Below are 15,218 nucleotides of genomic sequence, written 5' to 3'. Positions count from 1 at the left end.
GAATTTCCTGACATGCACCAGCCACACTTCCTTTGCTGCAGCCTGTGGTGAATACTTGGGGCTGGGCTGCTGTCTCCAGAATGTTGAGTCCATATTCCAGCAGACCATGAAGCCAAGCTGCCCCTGCTCATCCAGCCATCGCCAACATGCATTAATCTTGCACCCGGTGCTTAGCAGCTCCTGGGAAGAAATTACATTCTCCCTCCGCTTTTAGCTAATGGATAACTGCATATGACTTTCACAAAGCATTCTTCATTGTTATAAAATCCAAAATTTTACATGTTAAATGATTTATATTATATAATAAAATGTGACAGCAATGTATTTTCTATTGTATACAATATGGCAGTACTCTTCCTTATTTCATAAATATAAACATTATCAAAATCATGCTTGAATTTTAAAGTCTGAAGATACAGTATTATTTTACTAACAATTCTTGAGCTATACCTATGATGTTAAATAACAAAATCCTGAATTATAACATGATATGTATGTGCACATTGCACATTGAGGATTACTGGGAAGCATAGATATTACAACTTTACTAGGACATGATTTCACTATTTTACAGTAAGTCTTCAAAATCCTCTTCCTTGGTGTCTGTGAGAGAAGTCATTTGTGGCAACCTTTTACTTGGATTATTATAACACAGGGCAGTCTGATGCTTTTCGTTATATTTCATAGTCAGACTTAGACTATATAACTGATGGTAGGATCCTAATTTTAGATCCATGTATAAAAGGTGATTGAAAGACTCCAAAGAGGTACTTTCTATACCCACACATTAATAATGACCCAAAACTCCTAAGACATATGGCTTTCCAAAAGCTTCCTTCAAGATCACAGTTTACATCCTAGTAACATCTTGTGTAACTTCCTGCGAATCTCCTTTGTCTTAATGGAATATATAATTGGGTTAAGCATTGGAGGCACGAAAAGATAGATCAGGGACATCAACTTGTGTATATATTCAGGGATATGATTCCCAAATCTATGTACCATGGACACACTAACCATGGGCACATAGAAAATAAGCACAGCACAGAGATGTGACACACATGTGTTGAGTGTCTTAAGCCTCCCTTCCTGGGAAGAGATAGCCAACACAGAGTCTAGAATTAACACATAGGAGAGAAGGATAAGTACTGAATCTACACCAAAGGCAGAGATGACAATGAACAAGCCATACATACTATTGATGGTAGTATCTCCACAGGGTAGGCGGATCAGGTCAGGATGTAAGCAGTAAGAATGTGTCAACACATTGACCTTACAAAAAGGCAACCTCTTCAGGAGAAAAGGAAGTGGGAAGACCATGCAGAAGCTGCGGATGATGATATATATGCCAATGTGGGCCACATGGGCATCGGTGAGCACAGTTGAATAGCGTAAGGGATTACAGATGGCCACATAGCGGTCAAAACTCATGGCCAGCAGGATCCCAGACTCTGACCAGGAAAAAAAGTGAATGAAGAACATTTGGGACAGACAAGCCTCAAAAGTAGTTTCAGATACATGAAAACACATAGCGGCCAGCACAGTGGGCAGTGTGGAAAAGGACACACCCAGGTCATTGATAGACAAAAGAGATAAAAAGTAGTACATTGGCTGGTGCAAGCTCTGCTCCTCCTTTACAATGAAGAGAATTAAGGTGTTACCTACAATGGAGATAGCATAAAGCAGCAGGAGGAGGGCTGCCAGCCAGTGCTCCAGGTCCTCCATCTCTGGGAAGCCTGTGAAGGTGAAGCTGGAGGTACTGGAGATGTTGGTCCCAATGTCTTTCATGAGGACACTGAGTGGCATTCAGGGAAATACAACCAGAGTGAAGTGAGGTCACACAGGGAGAATTGTGAAGACCAGGAACTGTTGGTGTCTTAGGACAAGACTAACAGCAATGCTTAGCTTCCAATACTGAAGATCACAGAAAGGTCTGGAAGGAAGAGATTACATTTCAGGATTTCTGCAGTCTGTCAATATCGCCAGCCCTGCTATGGACTCCAGCTCCGTCCCTACATTAATTCCTCTTAAACATTCTTCCTGTGTGGATTCTTTGAATAGGTGTAAATTTTTCTCTAATGATTGAAAATGATTTTCCCTCTCCCAGTTTTTACTCATCACCTTCTTCAATAATCAGGTACAGTCTGTCCTCCATAAAGTCTGAATATTTTCTATTTACAGATTTGTTCCTCCTGCACAGTTGAGATTTTCCCTTGTATCCCAGGTTGACCCTCCTCTCTCACTCACATTTAAGCATCACTTCAGTGTTTCATTCTTTCTGTGTTTGCGAGTCCCTGCATTATTTACAAAGCATCCAGAATCTCACTCTTCCATACCTGCTGGTTCCTAGTTCTCTTACATGATTAAATTCTTTTTCTTTCTTTAGGTCAAGGAGTCTCTAATTGTTCTGTATGTTAACTTTCATTGAGAAATTAAAAAATAAAAGCCCTTTTGTTAGGAAAAGCATGGTTTTTCTTACCATTTAGCACATCAGTTAAGATTCTTGTATCCTACTTTGTAGTGCCTGGTTTTGACTTTTTTGGCTCTTGCTCCCAATTCCAGCTTCCTGCTAATGCATACCATGGCAGGAAATATTATGACCCAATAATTAGGTTCCTGTAACCCACATAGGAAACTTGGATTAAATTCCTGTCTCCTGGCTTTAACCTAGGCCTAATCTCAAGCATTTTGGCTGGGAACCAGTAGAAGTCTCTCTTGCTCTTGCTCTCGCTCTCTCTCTCTCTCTTTCTCTCATTCTCTTTCTCCCCCTCCCCACATTCTCTGCCTCTCAAATATTTTTTAAACCCATTACCCAGGCTACTTTGATAGTCTCTGTACCTCAAAATCAGATATCAATATTTTTTAAAATTTATTTGTTGACATAAAAAGCAAAGCTAGAGACAAAGAAGGAGAAACAGAAATACAGAGAAAGAGAAAGACTTTTTCCACCCACTGGTTCATGTCATAAACAACTTCAATGACTGAGCTGAAGCCAGAAGCCTGATGTTTCATTCAGGTTTCCCACATGAGTGCAAGCGTTCAACCACTTGGGCTGTCTTCTACTGTTTTCCCAGATGCATTTGCAGACAGCTGAATCAGAAATGGAACAGCTGGAATCCAGCCAGTAACCAAAAGGAACTCTGCCCTGGGGAGAGACTATTTCAGCAGTTACTATGTGCGATACAAACACCACCAACAAATCCTTTTATTAATTCCTCATATTATTCTAGACATCACTTATCTGTCTTCCCATTTCACAAAATTCTCACTTCTAGTCTCTCTGTCCATTAAAGAGTCAATGGATCAATGTCTCTAACCTAAATATTTTTTTCCTAGTTTTTCATTCATGCATAGAGCTCCTGATTCAGTTATCAGTTGTAACAGACCATAAATCGCAAACATAACATACACAAAGCTAAACTGTTATATCATCATACGTGATCATTATCTACAGCCCTTGTATCATTTAAGTTCATTAAATCTATCCATGTGCCCATGCCAACTAAATCCTAAAAGGCATCACAGATCTATCAACCTATGCTCACAGCAAGTAAATTTGACTTTTACTCTTCATTTCCCTTCCAATGGTTGGACATTCCTCAGTGTCTTTAACCAGAATACCTTCAGAAATTTCTTTTTTGATTACTTAGCTTGGTGTCATGCTGAGAAGTCATTCCCTACAAAGCAACTAGATTACTCAGTTATAATACAAATAAAATTACATTCCTACTGAAAATCTATCATTGGTTCTAATTACCTTTTAAAACCAGTCAAAGAATAATTTTAACCCTTACCATGGCATACAGTAGCAGCAGAACTATCCAAAAAATTTGCCATTTTCCAACTATTCTAATCACTTATTATTTCTCTACTCCTATTTGTGTTTCCCTATTATATTTCTTACACATATTGTTCCTCTTGTCTCTTATACACTTTAGAAATATACTGCATTATTACATCTTTGGCTAGTTATTCAATTAGTTTCTCTCTCCCCAGTAAAGTTTAAGATTCCATATTTGTGTTTTATTTTGTTTTATCCTCAATGTTTAAGCAGGTAGTAATGACTATAAAGCCAGAGAGTTTTATATATTTCCCACCATAACTATATAAAGTATTGATTTCATAGATAAAACACCTTAGGAAGATAGTATAATGAGCATTATTTTAAAGTTTAAAATGAAGCAGCAAGTAAAACAATTTCCTTTACATTTAAAATCCTAGTTGTCTCACCTTTGCCACATAATAGCTGTAACTTTTGTCAAATTCTTTATATCTTTTGTTTTTTCACCTATAGAATAGAAAAAGCAAACAAAATCAAACATTTAAATGGTGTATCCACAAACCTGAGGAGAGTCATGTACTGAGTAAATAATAACCAGCAACACAGTGATTAAGACAGATATTTAGGGGCTGAGATTTCTGGGACTTATCTCCAAAATTTGTTCCCATTTTCAGATTCCAAATCCCAAATCACTGATTGTGTTCTTTTGTATCAACATTTTATCTAGCTTGATGAGAATATTAGGGTATAAGTCAATCACTTCAAAGTTTTAGAAAATTATCTCTGAGCCAAACCCATTCATACCATAGAGTAAAACTGTAAGAATGAGACTAAAATAGAAGCTAGCATCCTGGCTCCATTTTCCATGGAGGCTAGTCCTTCATTTTCAAGCGCCAACATTCCAAACAGGCACTGGTTCATGTTGTAGCTGCTCCATTTTCAATCCCACTCCCTGATTATGGCCTGAGAAAGCAGCAGAGGATGGTCCAAGTCCAGGTACCTTACACCCATGTCCAGGACCTGGAAGGAGGTCCCTGGCTCCTAGCTTCGGATCTGCTCAGCTCTGGCTGTTGTGGCCATTTCAGAAGTAAACCGGTAGATAGAAGATCTATCCCTCTCTGTCTCTCCTTCTCTCTGTAAATTTGCCTTTCAAGTGAACACAATATTTCAAATGAACATATATCTTTTTCAAAATGAGACTAGAATAGTGGGATAACAAGCAGCAATAGCAATAGATGCAAAGTGTAAATACAGGAACTGGAGGCAGAAGGAAAAACTCTAAGTCACAAACAGCCTCTGCCTCTTCAGAACACTACACTCTGATCACGTTAGCATTTGAAAAGGAGAATAAAATTCTCAACTTCGACTGTGAAAGAAGAACTGAAACCCTCTCTTACCTCCTCAGTCACTCTGGTGGATGGCAGCCATGAAGTGGGTGAGGTATCCACTCAGAGGAGAACCGACCCAGATCCCACATGCTATGTGTATAAGCACTGCCATCAGCCTCCACCCTCCCCCTGCCGTGAGCTCTGTAAATTGCTTCTGAAGCATCCCCTGGGTCTGATTATGGTTAAAGATGTGGCTGTGGTGATAGCAAGTGTGGAAAACATTTAGAGAACAGTTCTTCTGTTACCTGTCAATACTCCTCCTGAAAGGTGTTAAAGAAATTAAGATGAGAACTGGGTTGTCTTGGGGCAGTTAACATATCCAGCTCTTCATTTTCTACAACTGAGTCCGAGGAAGAATGATTTAGGTAAATCGGCGACAGAAATGATTTGATTCTGAAATCCATTGATTATAATTCCAGAAACTATTTCCCAACTCAGACAGATTTCAAACAGTAACAAAGCAAAGCAGCAAGTATAATTATAATTATATACAGTCGGAAATAGAGTCATAATATTTTCCCGGGGTGTGGTTTGCCTTAGCAATGAGCATTCTGGGGAATGTTCAGTTTCCGTCGAGAGGACAACTTATCAGCCTATAGGCAAACCTGAACCCCAAATCGTCTCTTTCCACATCTACACGAGCATCAGGAAGAAAAGTTTTGATTTTTTTTCATGTTTCAAATCTTTCGTTTTTTTTAAATGAAGTGCAAATTTTATAGACATGGGTAAATGTGAAAATATTGTGTGATAAGCATTTATACAGCAGGAGCTACTTACTGTAAGAACCGGCTCGCTTTTCATTTGCCAGAAAGGAACTCTAGTGAAAGATGTGTGAGAGTCAGCTCCTTGGAGAGGCTCTCCAGGCTCTGAGGGAAGGCTAACTTTTAAACATGAATACAACTCTTGGAAAGAACTTTTGGGCCATCTTGTACCACCTAGAAACTATTGTAATGGAGAAATCAAGACTTTCAAAGGTAAAAAAGTTTGCTAATTTGTACAGATTTATAGGCAGAGTTTGAGCAAAATTATCCTGGAGTAGGTAGATCGAGATTATACCTCCTATACAAAATATTTTTTACTGTCTAGCCTTGAGAATGACCAATATTCACTCACTGCCAATCAAGTAACGTGTAGGACAGTCTATGAATATATTTTATTATGTTCCAGATCAAAGAGTATTGGATTCTTCAATGCAAAATGAGCTTCAAATTTACAGCAGCGGAGTTAATTTAAAAAAATAAATAAATTTCCCTTCCTCAAGGAAACACCAGAGCTTCACTGAATTTATGCCCATTTATAATATTTTGTTTCAAAATTTATAAAGAAGCACTAGTGACGTACAGAATTGTTTGAACACTTCTGTTAGTGCCTGCTTCTAGTGTCTGCATGTATATGTGTGGGTATGTATGTGAGTGTATATACACATGGATGAGTGGGAAGGAAATAAGCAAGACAAAATGGCTCTTCTTATTTAGAAAAAAAAAGTCTGCCTTCCTGTAACTAATCAGTAAAACAGTCACACCAAATTGGAAAAGAGAAATAAAGATATTCATATTTTAGATGTATTTATTTTATTGGAAAGTCAGATAAACAGAGAGGAGGAGATAGTGGAAGATCTTCTGTCTGCTGATTCATTCAGCAAGTGGCCCCAACGGCTGGAGCTGAGTAGATCTTAAGTCAGGAGCCAGGAGCTTCTTCTGAGTCTCCCATGCAGGTGCAGGGTCCCAAGGTCTTGGGCCATCCTTGACTGCTTTTCCAGGTCACAAGCAAGGAGTTGGTTGGGAATTGAAGCAGCTGAGATACAAACCAGTGCCCATATGGGATCCCAGTGCATGCAAGGTGAGGACTTTAGTCACTAGGCTACCGCACTGGGTCCAATATCCATATTTTAAAAAATTATTCTCATGCATTAGAGATCTTGCTGATTTAATTTGATTACAATATAGGGCACAAAATAGCTACCATTTATTAAACATGTGTTATATGCCATAAGTTTACCAGAATCAACAGACACAATAAATAGTATTTACAAAAGACTTTAAAATTTTATCTAATTCTTATAGATGAAATGCTGAAGTTCATCCTGGGAACTATAAATACACTGATTTGTTGCAAGATCCCAGTGATCAACCAGACAAACCCTTTCTCCCTGCTTGTAGTGATTGAAAAAACAGGCTAAGCAAATTGTCATATGTATTTTTTTGCTTCAGAGAAAGGGCTTTGAGTAGTAAAAGGAGAGACTACTTTAAAGGCAAAGATCTAACAAATCTGAGGATTAGGCTGGAACCTGAATGATCACATGCAGACAGGCAGGTGAAGGACAGCAAGAGCCTAACAAGTGTTGGACTTAAGAACTCTAAGTAAGGAGATACTGTTCTATCCTTTCAGCTCTACTTTCTGAATATGTTTTGATCACTGATCTCCCTTTAGTCCCACAGTCACTCTGTATATTGTTATTTCAATTTCCAATTATTACAGCAGTGAAGTGATTATATATATGATTTTATATATATATATATATGTATATTTAGCTCCGTGGAAATGCTAGTCTTTAGAGGCGAGCAGAGAGAACACTGGAAACCTCCACCGGACAGCCACTAGAGGCGCCCTTCCCTTTGGGACCCACCTCCTGATCCTCACAGATGCGTTCAGCTGAATTTCTCTGTTCTCTCTCTCTTGCTCTTGTCTCCTATGGTCTATCTCTGTCTGTATCATCTGTCACCTCCTTGCTTTTCAAATAAGTGTGTATGTGCTATAGAAAAGTATTAAAACTGGCAACTAGAAACTGAATCTTCTCAAATATTACTAACCAGAGACTATCAGCACTTTTTCCCAAATATTTTTTCTAGACAAGTCTATATATACATTGTTAAAATGTTTATCAGAAAGTCATCATGTATTGATAAGATTTTAACTATGTGTAATATTTGAAAATATTCCTTTGCAGTGATTTGTATATTTTCTAAGCTGTCCATACTAAAAACACCTTGTGGCAACATCTCTTTTGTTCTCATGAGTAAAATCTTTGATTTTTTAACATTTAAAAGGATATACTCCTCTCCTCATTTTCTCACTTTTCCATGACTTAATGGAAGGCAATCTTTCTTGCATAGAAATTCTGAATAACTATAAAAATATTCTGTAGGGTTACCAAAAATATTCACAATTAAATATACTGAATTAAGGAGAATAGACACCATCACAGCATATGTTTAATCTTTCTGTTTAGATGTATGCTGCCATATATATTTATTCAAACTTATTTTTTAAACCATCAATAGTGTTTTTATCATGAAAATCATTTTGGGGAAACCATCTGGACAATAAGATGCTGGACTCTATGCGTGGCACATGCTTGCAATGAAAGAAACAAGACTGGATTTGAACTGTAATACTGCAATAAGGTGGAGTAATCCACCATGGGGGGAGGGCACGGGGAGGGGTTGGGGGAACCTCAGAGCCTATGAAACAATGTCATAAAATGAAATGCAATAAAAAAATCGTTTTGATATAAAATAATGGTTTTGAAAATTGAATCAAATATTGATTAGAATATGTTAATTTTTAATTACTACATTTATATTTATTACATCTTATTTGATAAATGTCCTCAACTTTTAGTAATCTTCCCAATTAAGTCTTTGTGTTTTCTTGATCCGTAGATTACATCATTTGTTGATCATCATAATATGGCCATACTCATTCATTTATCTAATCTGTAAGGATTTACAAAAATTTAACATGTAATTAATATAATGCTAAATTTTTAAGATAAAAGTTGACTCACTGTGTGATTCTCTCTTATCATATATCAATATTTGCCAACCAACATACCAGTCATCTTACACTTGTTACCTCTTACATAACAAAAATTTCTGTTCATGAAACATTCATTGTAGAAACATTGGCAGGATTAATTGAACAGACATTGAGAAGACCATGCTCAGTGTGGGTGAATATCTATATATCTAAATGTTTATCTTTTCCCTGTTTTTTTTTAAGATTCATTAGTTTATTAGAAAGTTAGTGTTTCAGGGAGAAAGCGAGAAACAAACAGATTTTCCATGTGCTGGTTCACTTCCCAGATGGCCACAATGTCCAGAGCTTAGCCAGGTCCATTCCAGGAGCCAGAAGCTCCATCGCGGTCTCCCGCATGGGTGGCAGGGGAGCAATAATTGTGGTCATCTGATGCTGCTTTTCCCAAGCAATTATCGGGGAATCAGAAACGGAGCAGCCAGAACATGAATTGATGCCCGTGTAGGACGGCCACTTTGCAGGTGATGTTTTGCTCACCACTGTGCCCCCTCTCTGTTTTTACTGTATTTCTATATCCCATTACATAGTGTTGTAGGTACAGGGCTTCTTTTATTATATTTTACATAGGACTAATTTCAGTCTAATAAAACGTGAGATTTTTCCAAGGTGGTGTTATATTTATTTCGTGTTATTTCTGATTCCGAAACAATGACAGATTTTTTGAAGAAGGTTATGATGTAAATATGGAACCGCATATAATGAATGGAGAGGACAAAATGGCATCTAGGTTCTGTTATAATTCCACACAAACTATGTTAGCAACATAAAAGCATTAGAGCTTCTGTTGTAACACTGTTGGATGTAGGAAGGTAGAGTCTAGGTAGTGGACATTCTGGACATGCTCCCCAGGGTAAGGAGCCTAAAGATAAGTCAGTGTCTGGCACATAATGAAGATGCAACAAACATAGTTTTGCTCAGTAATAGAAGGTAAGCATATTCCACGCAGATGAATGTAGCAAGATATTCCACATAGTGACTCTTAGAAAAAAATTACAGAACCTTAACGCAGGCTTGTTGTTTAGGTTACCACATATAGTCTTGTATACCTGGGCAAAATAATTTCAGGATGAGAACAGTGGTTAAAGATAACAAGACATGAAGATGGACACAAGCAATGCTGATATGACTAAGACACCAGCTAAGGGTTTTCGCTTGATCCTCAGATGATGAAAGAATACAGATTATGTTATCATGTTATCACATAGACTCCAGAAAGATTATTACAGCTGCAGCATGGGAGATAAAAGAATGGTAAGCAGTAAGACAGTATTAATTTAAACTAATAAGTGATAATGAAGACCCCAAATAAGGTAGAAACAGTGATGACATGGGGAAAATACCGGATTACAAAATTATATGGAAATAATTCACCTCTGTTACAAGATCTCGTTACATTGGTCAAAAATCTCTTAGACATTGGTGATAAATCAGCCATGGCTAAAAATCTTAGAAACTGCTTTCCTCATATTTTAACTCAAAAGCATATGAACTAATGAAGTAACGAAATAAGAGGAAAGGAGAGGAGAGGGGAGAAGAGGAGAGGAAAGGTAAGAAGGAAGAGAGAGAAAAGAAAGAAAGAGACAAAGGAACGAAGGAGGGAGGAAGGAGGGAGGGAGGGAGAAGAGAAAGTGTGACATTCTTAGAATTGTCACTAGAAGCTACATTGAATCTGCTCTCTTTGTGATAATATAACATTATCATCAGAATTATACAGTATCTCACATTTGCTGTGACCCTGGGAATCTAACATACTCATGAATTTCTTTGAAAAAGAAATTGAAGAAACATATTATTTGAATCATGTATAGAATGGGTTATTCATTTTTACATTTTCTGAAATTTGTGCTAATACATGTTTGTCATTATTTCATATGATCAAATGAGAATTTTTGAAGGTAATTATTTTAATTCTTTTATATATGTATATGTGCATCTTTGTTTATCTTGTTTAACTGTATCCACAACTTTTCTGTTTATACATGTTTCCATTAGTTTACAAAGCATATAGGCACTTTTGCTCATATAATTCTTCCCTGTAAGGTTCATTGGGGCTATTTTGCTCCTTTGCATAGTTTTCCAAATTTTTGCATACTCAAAAAAATAGATGACTAATATTATATCTCGATGAAAAAGTAAGAGCTTATTGAACGGTGCTATTTTGAATGTGGGTAGGAGTATAATTATTTCATAGCTTTCAATTTCTCAAGTTATCACTTAATTCTTCATGTTTACACATGCATATATTGACAAAATAGCTTAATCAAACTCTCAATCTACTGAAACACCTTTATACTATAATTTTTGTTAAGATTTTATTTATTTTTATTGGAAAGGCAGATATACAGAGAGAAGGAGAGACAGAGAGAAAGATCCTCCATCCAATGGTTCACTCCCCAAGTGACCACAATGGCCGGAGCTGAGCTAATCCGAAGCCAGAAGCCAGAAGCTCTTCCAGGTCTCCCACATGGGTGCAGGGTCCCAAGGTTTTGGGCTGTCCTCGACTGCTTTCCCAGGCCACAAGCAGGGAGTTGGATGGGAAGCAGGGCTGCCGGGATTAGAACCGGCGCCCATCCCGGCGCATGCAAGGTGAGGACTTTAATCACTACGCTATCGCTCCGGGCCCCATACTATAATTTTAAAATATCTCCATCTCATAATATGGAAGATTTTACCATGTTGTCATTGGATTACATTTCCCAGACAATGTCTATTTTGCAGTTGTTAAAGATGTATCAGATTTCTCTATATATATCATTCACATTATTTCAAACAATCAGAATCACTTTATAACATATTTTATTATTTTACGGTGGCTAAAATTGGATGCCAAATTTCTTCTTTTATGTTTGTTATAAAACCATATGTTGAAAATCTGAAAACAATTTAGGTAGGACACATTATTATAATCTCTTCATCATTGCATAATCTTCCTACTATATTACAACCTCCATTGCATGTACGATATACTGATACATACAGTCTAAATTATAAAATGTATGGGTTTTAATTATTTAAAAATTTAAAAATTCAATTATGTTTATATGATATTACTCTAATTTTCTTTTAAAAGATGGCAAAGTGTGGCTATTTGAAACAAGCATTAGCAAGCATACCTTGTGAAAGAATATATATGTGTAAGACACATTTTAAATAATCTCTTTCACAGATGAAATACCATGGCAGTATTTTTGTGGTATTAGGTAAATTTCTGTAGTATGACTAATTTTAAACAAGGATGAAAAAGAAGCATATTGGGAAAATAAGGGACAGATTAAGAGGATGTGTGTATTTTTTTTTACAAAAAGGAAATATTGTTTGGCAAGATATAAAGAAGTTTCTAATGGCAAAACCCATTGCCTTTTATGATATCTATTATCAGGCTGTCCTCAAATATTTGATAAGCCAGTATACAAGTGAATAATAAAAAGACTTGTCAAAACAGATATCAGAAAATCGAATTTCACAGTTGGAATAAAAATCCCAGGACTATTAACTTTTCAGCATGTCTCCTGAACAGCACTTGTTTCCTATGCGTATCTTGTGAAGTCTACGACGAATCTCTTTGGTTTTAATGGAATATATGACAGGGTTGAGCACTGGGGGAACAAAGAGATACATCAGGGACATGAGAGTGTGTACATACTCTGGGGCATTCTTCCCAAAACGAACAACCATGGACACACTAACCATGGGAACATAGAAGATGAGCACAGCACATATGTGTGACACACATGTGTTGAGTGTCTTCAGTCTCTCCTCCCGAGAGGCAATAGCCAGTACGGAACGAAGTATAAGTACATAGGAGATGAGGATAAGTACTGAATCCAGGCCAAAAGTAGACAGGACAATGAAGAGACCAAAGACATTGTTGATGGTGATGTCTCCACAGGGTAGTCGAATCAGGTCTGGGTGCAGGCAGTAGGCATGGGAGAGTACATTGGCCTTGCAGAAAGGTAATCTCTTTAAAAGCAAAGGCAGTGGGAAAACCACACTGAAACTGCGAATAATAACACCCAGGCCCATACGTACCACATTAGCATCAGTGAGCACCGTGGCATAGTGCAGAGGGTTACAGATGGCCACATAACGGTCAAAACTCATCACCAGCAGGATCCCAGACTCCATGACAGAGAAGAAATGAATGAAGAACATTTGAGTCATGCATGAATTGAAACTGATCTTCTTTAAGTGGAAGCAAAATGTGGCCATCACCGTGGGAAGTGTGGACAATGACACACCCAGATCATTAACTGACAGCATGGACAGGAAGTAGTACATGGGCTGGTGCAAGCTCTGCTCCTCCTTGATAATGAAAAGGATAAGGGTATTGCCTGCAATGGAAACCATGTAGAGGGCCCCAAGGAGCACAAACATCCAGTGCTGGGAGGCCTCCAGCCCTGGGAGTCCTGTCAGGGTGAAATGAGGTAGCCCTGAGTCGTTGTGGGCATGACTTGTCATGCTGGGATTCCTGCTTCGAGTCCAGGGCCACTGTCCTGTAAGAAAGACAGGCAGACACTTAGATACATGCCTCTGTCTGCTGGTAGTTTAAGGGTCTGTTACGTAATTCAGCTCCTCATTTGAGGGCATTGATCAAAGTTGTTCACCGAGTGACTCATCCCTGCAATTCACTGTTTCTAAAACTTCTGAAATGCTATAATTTCACTTGGTCTAGTTGGCAAGACTAGTTCCCTCCTGCCATCTCACATCCTTTAAACTAAGAGCTCATGTCTCAGTCAGTCTATAGATACAACTATCTTCAGGATTTCAGAGAAGCCCTCTCCTCATTGCTTCTTTCTTAACAGCCCTTCTGTTTTCCTGAGCAGAGTTTATTCAGTGGATCATAATGTCCTCCTTTCCATTCAAGCTCCACTATGACTTTCAGCTCCTAAAATCCCATGTTTTCTCTCAGGTTTCCATCTGTTCATGTAATCAAAATTTTAAATGAACAGAAAGACACATCCACGTGGATAACCTTTCACACATTTATCAAATTGTATAAGACTTTCACATTTGTGCATGTTGGTACATTCTCCTATCCATTTAGGTTATATGTCACTTATCTGCCTGAATAATTTAACTTAATGCGGATAATTTCTTAATTTAGTTCAGAACTGTGAACAATAATTAACTCTGAAAGATAACAGATTAATAATTTATCTGCACCAGCAAATAATTTCTTATTACTTTCAAATTTTATTTATTTGTGAAGTAGAGAGAGGGACTTGAAAAAAGTAAAGATAATGATAAACAGACAACAAAGTTGTTACCTGCTGGCTTATTCCCAATGCCCCACAGTTGTCAGGACAAAGAGAATTCAGTCCAGGTCTTCCACATAAGTAGTAGGGACCCCTACCACTCAAACCATTACCTGCCACATCCCTGGATGCGTGTAGCCAGAAGCTAAAACTGAGAACAAAGCTAAGATTGAAACCTAGACAAAGTGGACCTCCCAGTTAGTGTCTCGACTGCTAGCCCAAATGCTCATCCTAGAGTTTCTTGTTGTCTTCATTCTCTATCTTTGTACAGTATGATTACTAAGCCTGAGAATGAGCAGTGGAAGGCGGACATCATTTGCATTTCTTTTCCTCTGTCAGGCACATAAAGTCAAGAACCATGATGAAAACATCAAGTCCAGTGTGCCTCTGGCAGCACTTCTACCCGTTTCATTCCACCTTCAAGAGCAACTTAGGGTCAAAGATGTCGTGTTAGTATGCCATAATAATGACCTTGCTCATCGCTGATTCATCTTAAATCCAGGAAGCATTCTACTAAAAATATGATCAAAAATAAGATATTCTGCTTAGAAACCTCATCATCAAAGGATCAGAACCAAACGCTAATAACAGTACTAAGTCGATGTTCTGGTCTCAAATATCAAAATTATTTTTTACCTCAATATATTCAGATAAGTCTACTCATTTTGACACAAACTGAAGTGCAGCTCTTAGCTCCCAGAGGTTGCTCAGATGATATAAACATGCAGCCGTCATCCAAGGTTAAGATCTGAATGTGCTCCTTGAACACTTGCCTGGTCATGGTCAGTAGAAGTGACCCTCTCAGAGCCCTGCAGAGCTAAGCTTGCCTCTCCTGCAGTGGTCCCTTCTCTGCTCCTCTGCATTACACACTTGTGAAGTTTCTTTTCTCTCATCTCACAAACGAGAGGAATTCAGGTCTGTTTGCTCTGTGCACAGTCTCTGCTAGGCTGAGTGTAGTACCTTGATTTCACCAGTGAG

The 15,218-nt window shown here is 37.9% G+C and overlaps 2 protein-coding genes across 4 annotated transcripts in view; both read right to left on the bottom strand.

Moving 5' to 3' along the window:
* LOC101531597 (olfactory receptor 51I2-like) overlaps window positions 1-4,286 on the bottom strand; it is a 50,172-nt gene extending 45,886 nt beyond the window's left edge. For 2 of the 3 annotated variants that reach the window (XR_009245331.1, XR_009245332.1), the window contains exon 1: window positions 4,231-4,285. Coding sequence is in view for 1 of the 3 variants with exons in the window: in XM_004589969.2 (XP_004590026.2) it covers window positions 844-1,806 (963 nt within the window). In the remaining 2 variants the exon portion in view is untranslated. Of the gene's footprint in view, window positions 1-298; window positions 1,934-2,953; window positions 3,091-4,230 lie in introns of those variants that run through there. The other variant, XM_004589969.2, reaches the window with a different exon arrangement.
* Window positions 4,287-12,474: 8,188 nt separating this feature from the next.
* Window positions 12,475-13,443, bottom strand: LOC101522319 (olfactory receptor 51I2-like). Its single transcript, XM_004590088.2, has one exon. It carries the CDS (start codon window positions 13,441-13,443, stop codon window positions 12,475-12,477), a length of 969 nt encoding a protein of 322 aa, XP_004590145.2.
* Between the last annotated feature and the right edge of the window lie 1,775 nt (window positions 13,444-15,218).

This window comes from Ochotona princeps, chromosome 4, assembly GCF_030435755.1.
Source record: "Ochotona princeps isolate mOchPri1 chromosome 4, mOchPri1.hap1, whole genome shotgun sequence".
In the NCBI taxonomy this organism is placed as follows: Eukaryota; Metazoa; Chordata; class Mammalia; order Lagomorpha; family Ochotonidae; genus Ochotona; species Ochotona princeps.
This window is presented reverse-complemented; position numbering and strand designations above follow the sequence as displayed.

What these genes read in the sequence shown, in the direction of transcription:
- LOC101522319 (XM_004590088.2), bottom strand. Translation starts at nt 13,443, where the DNA reads ATGACAAGTCATGCCCACAACGACTCAGGGCTACCTCATTTCACCCTG.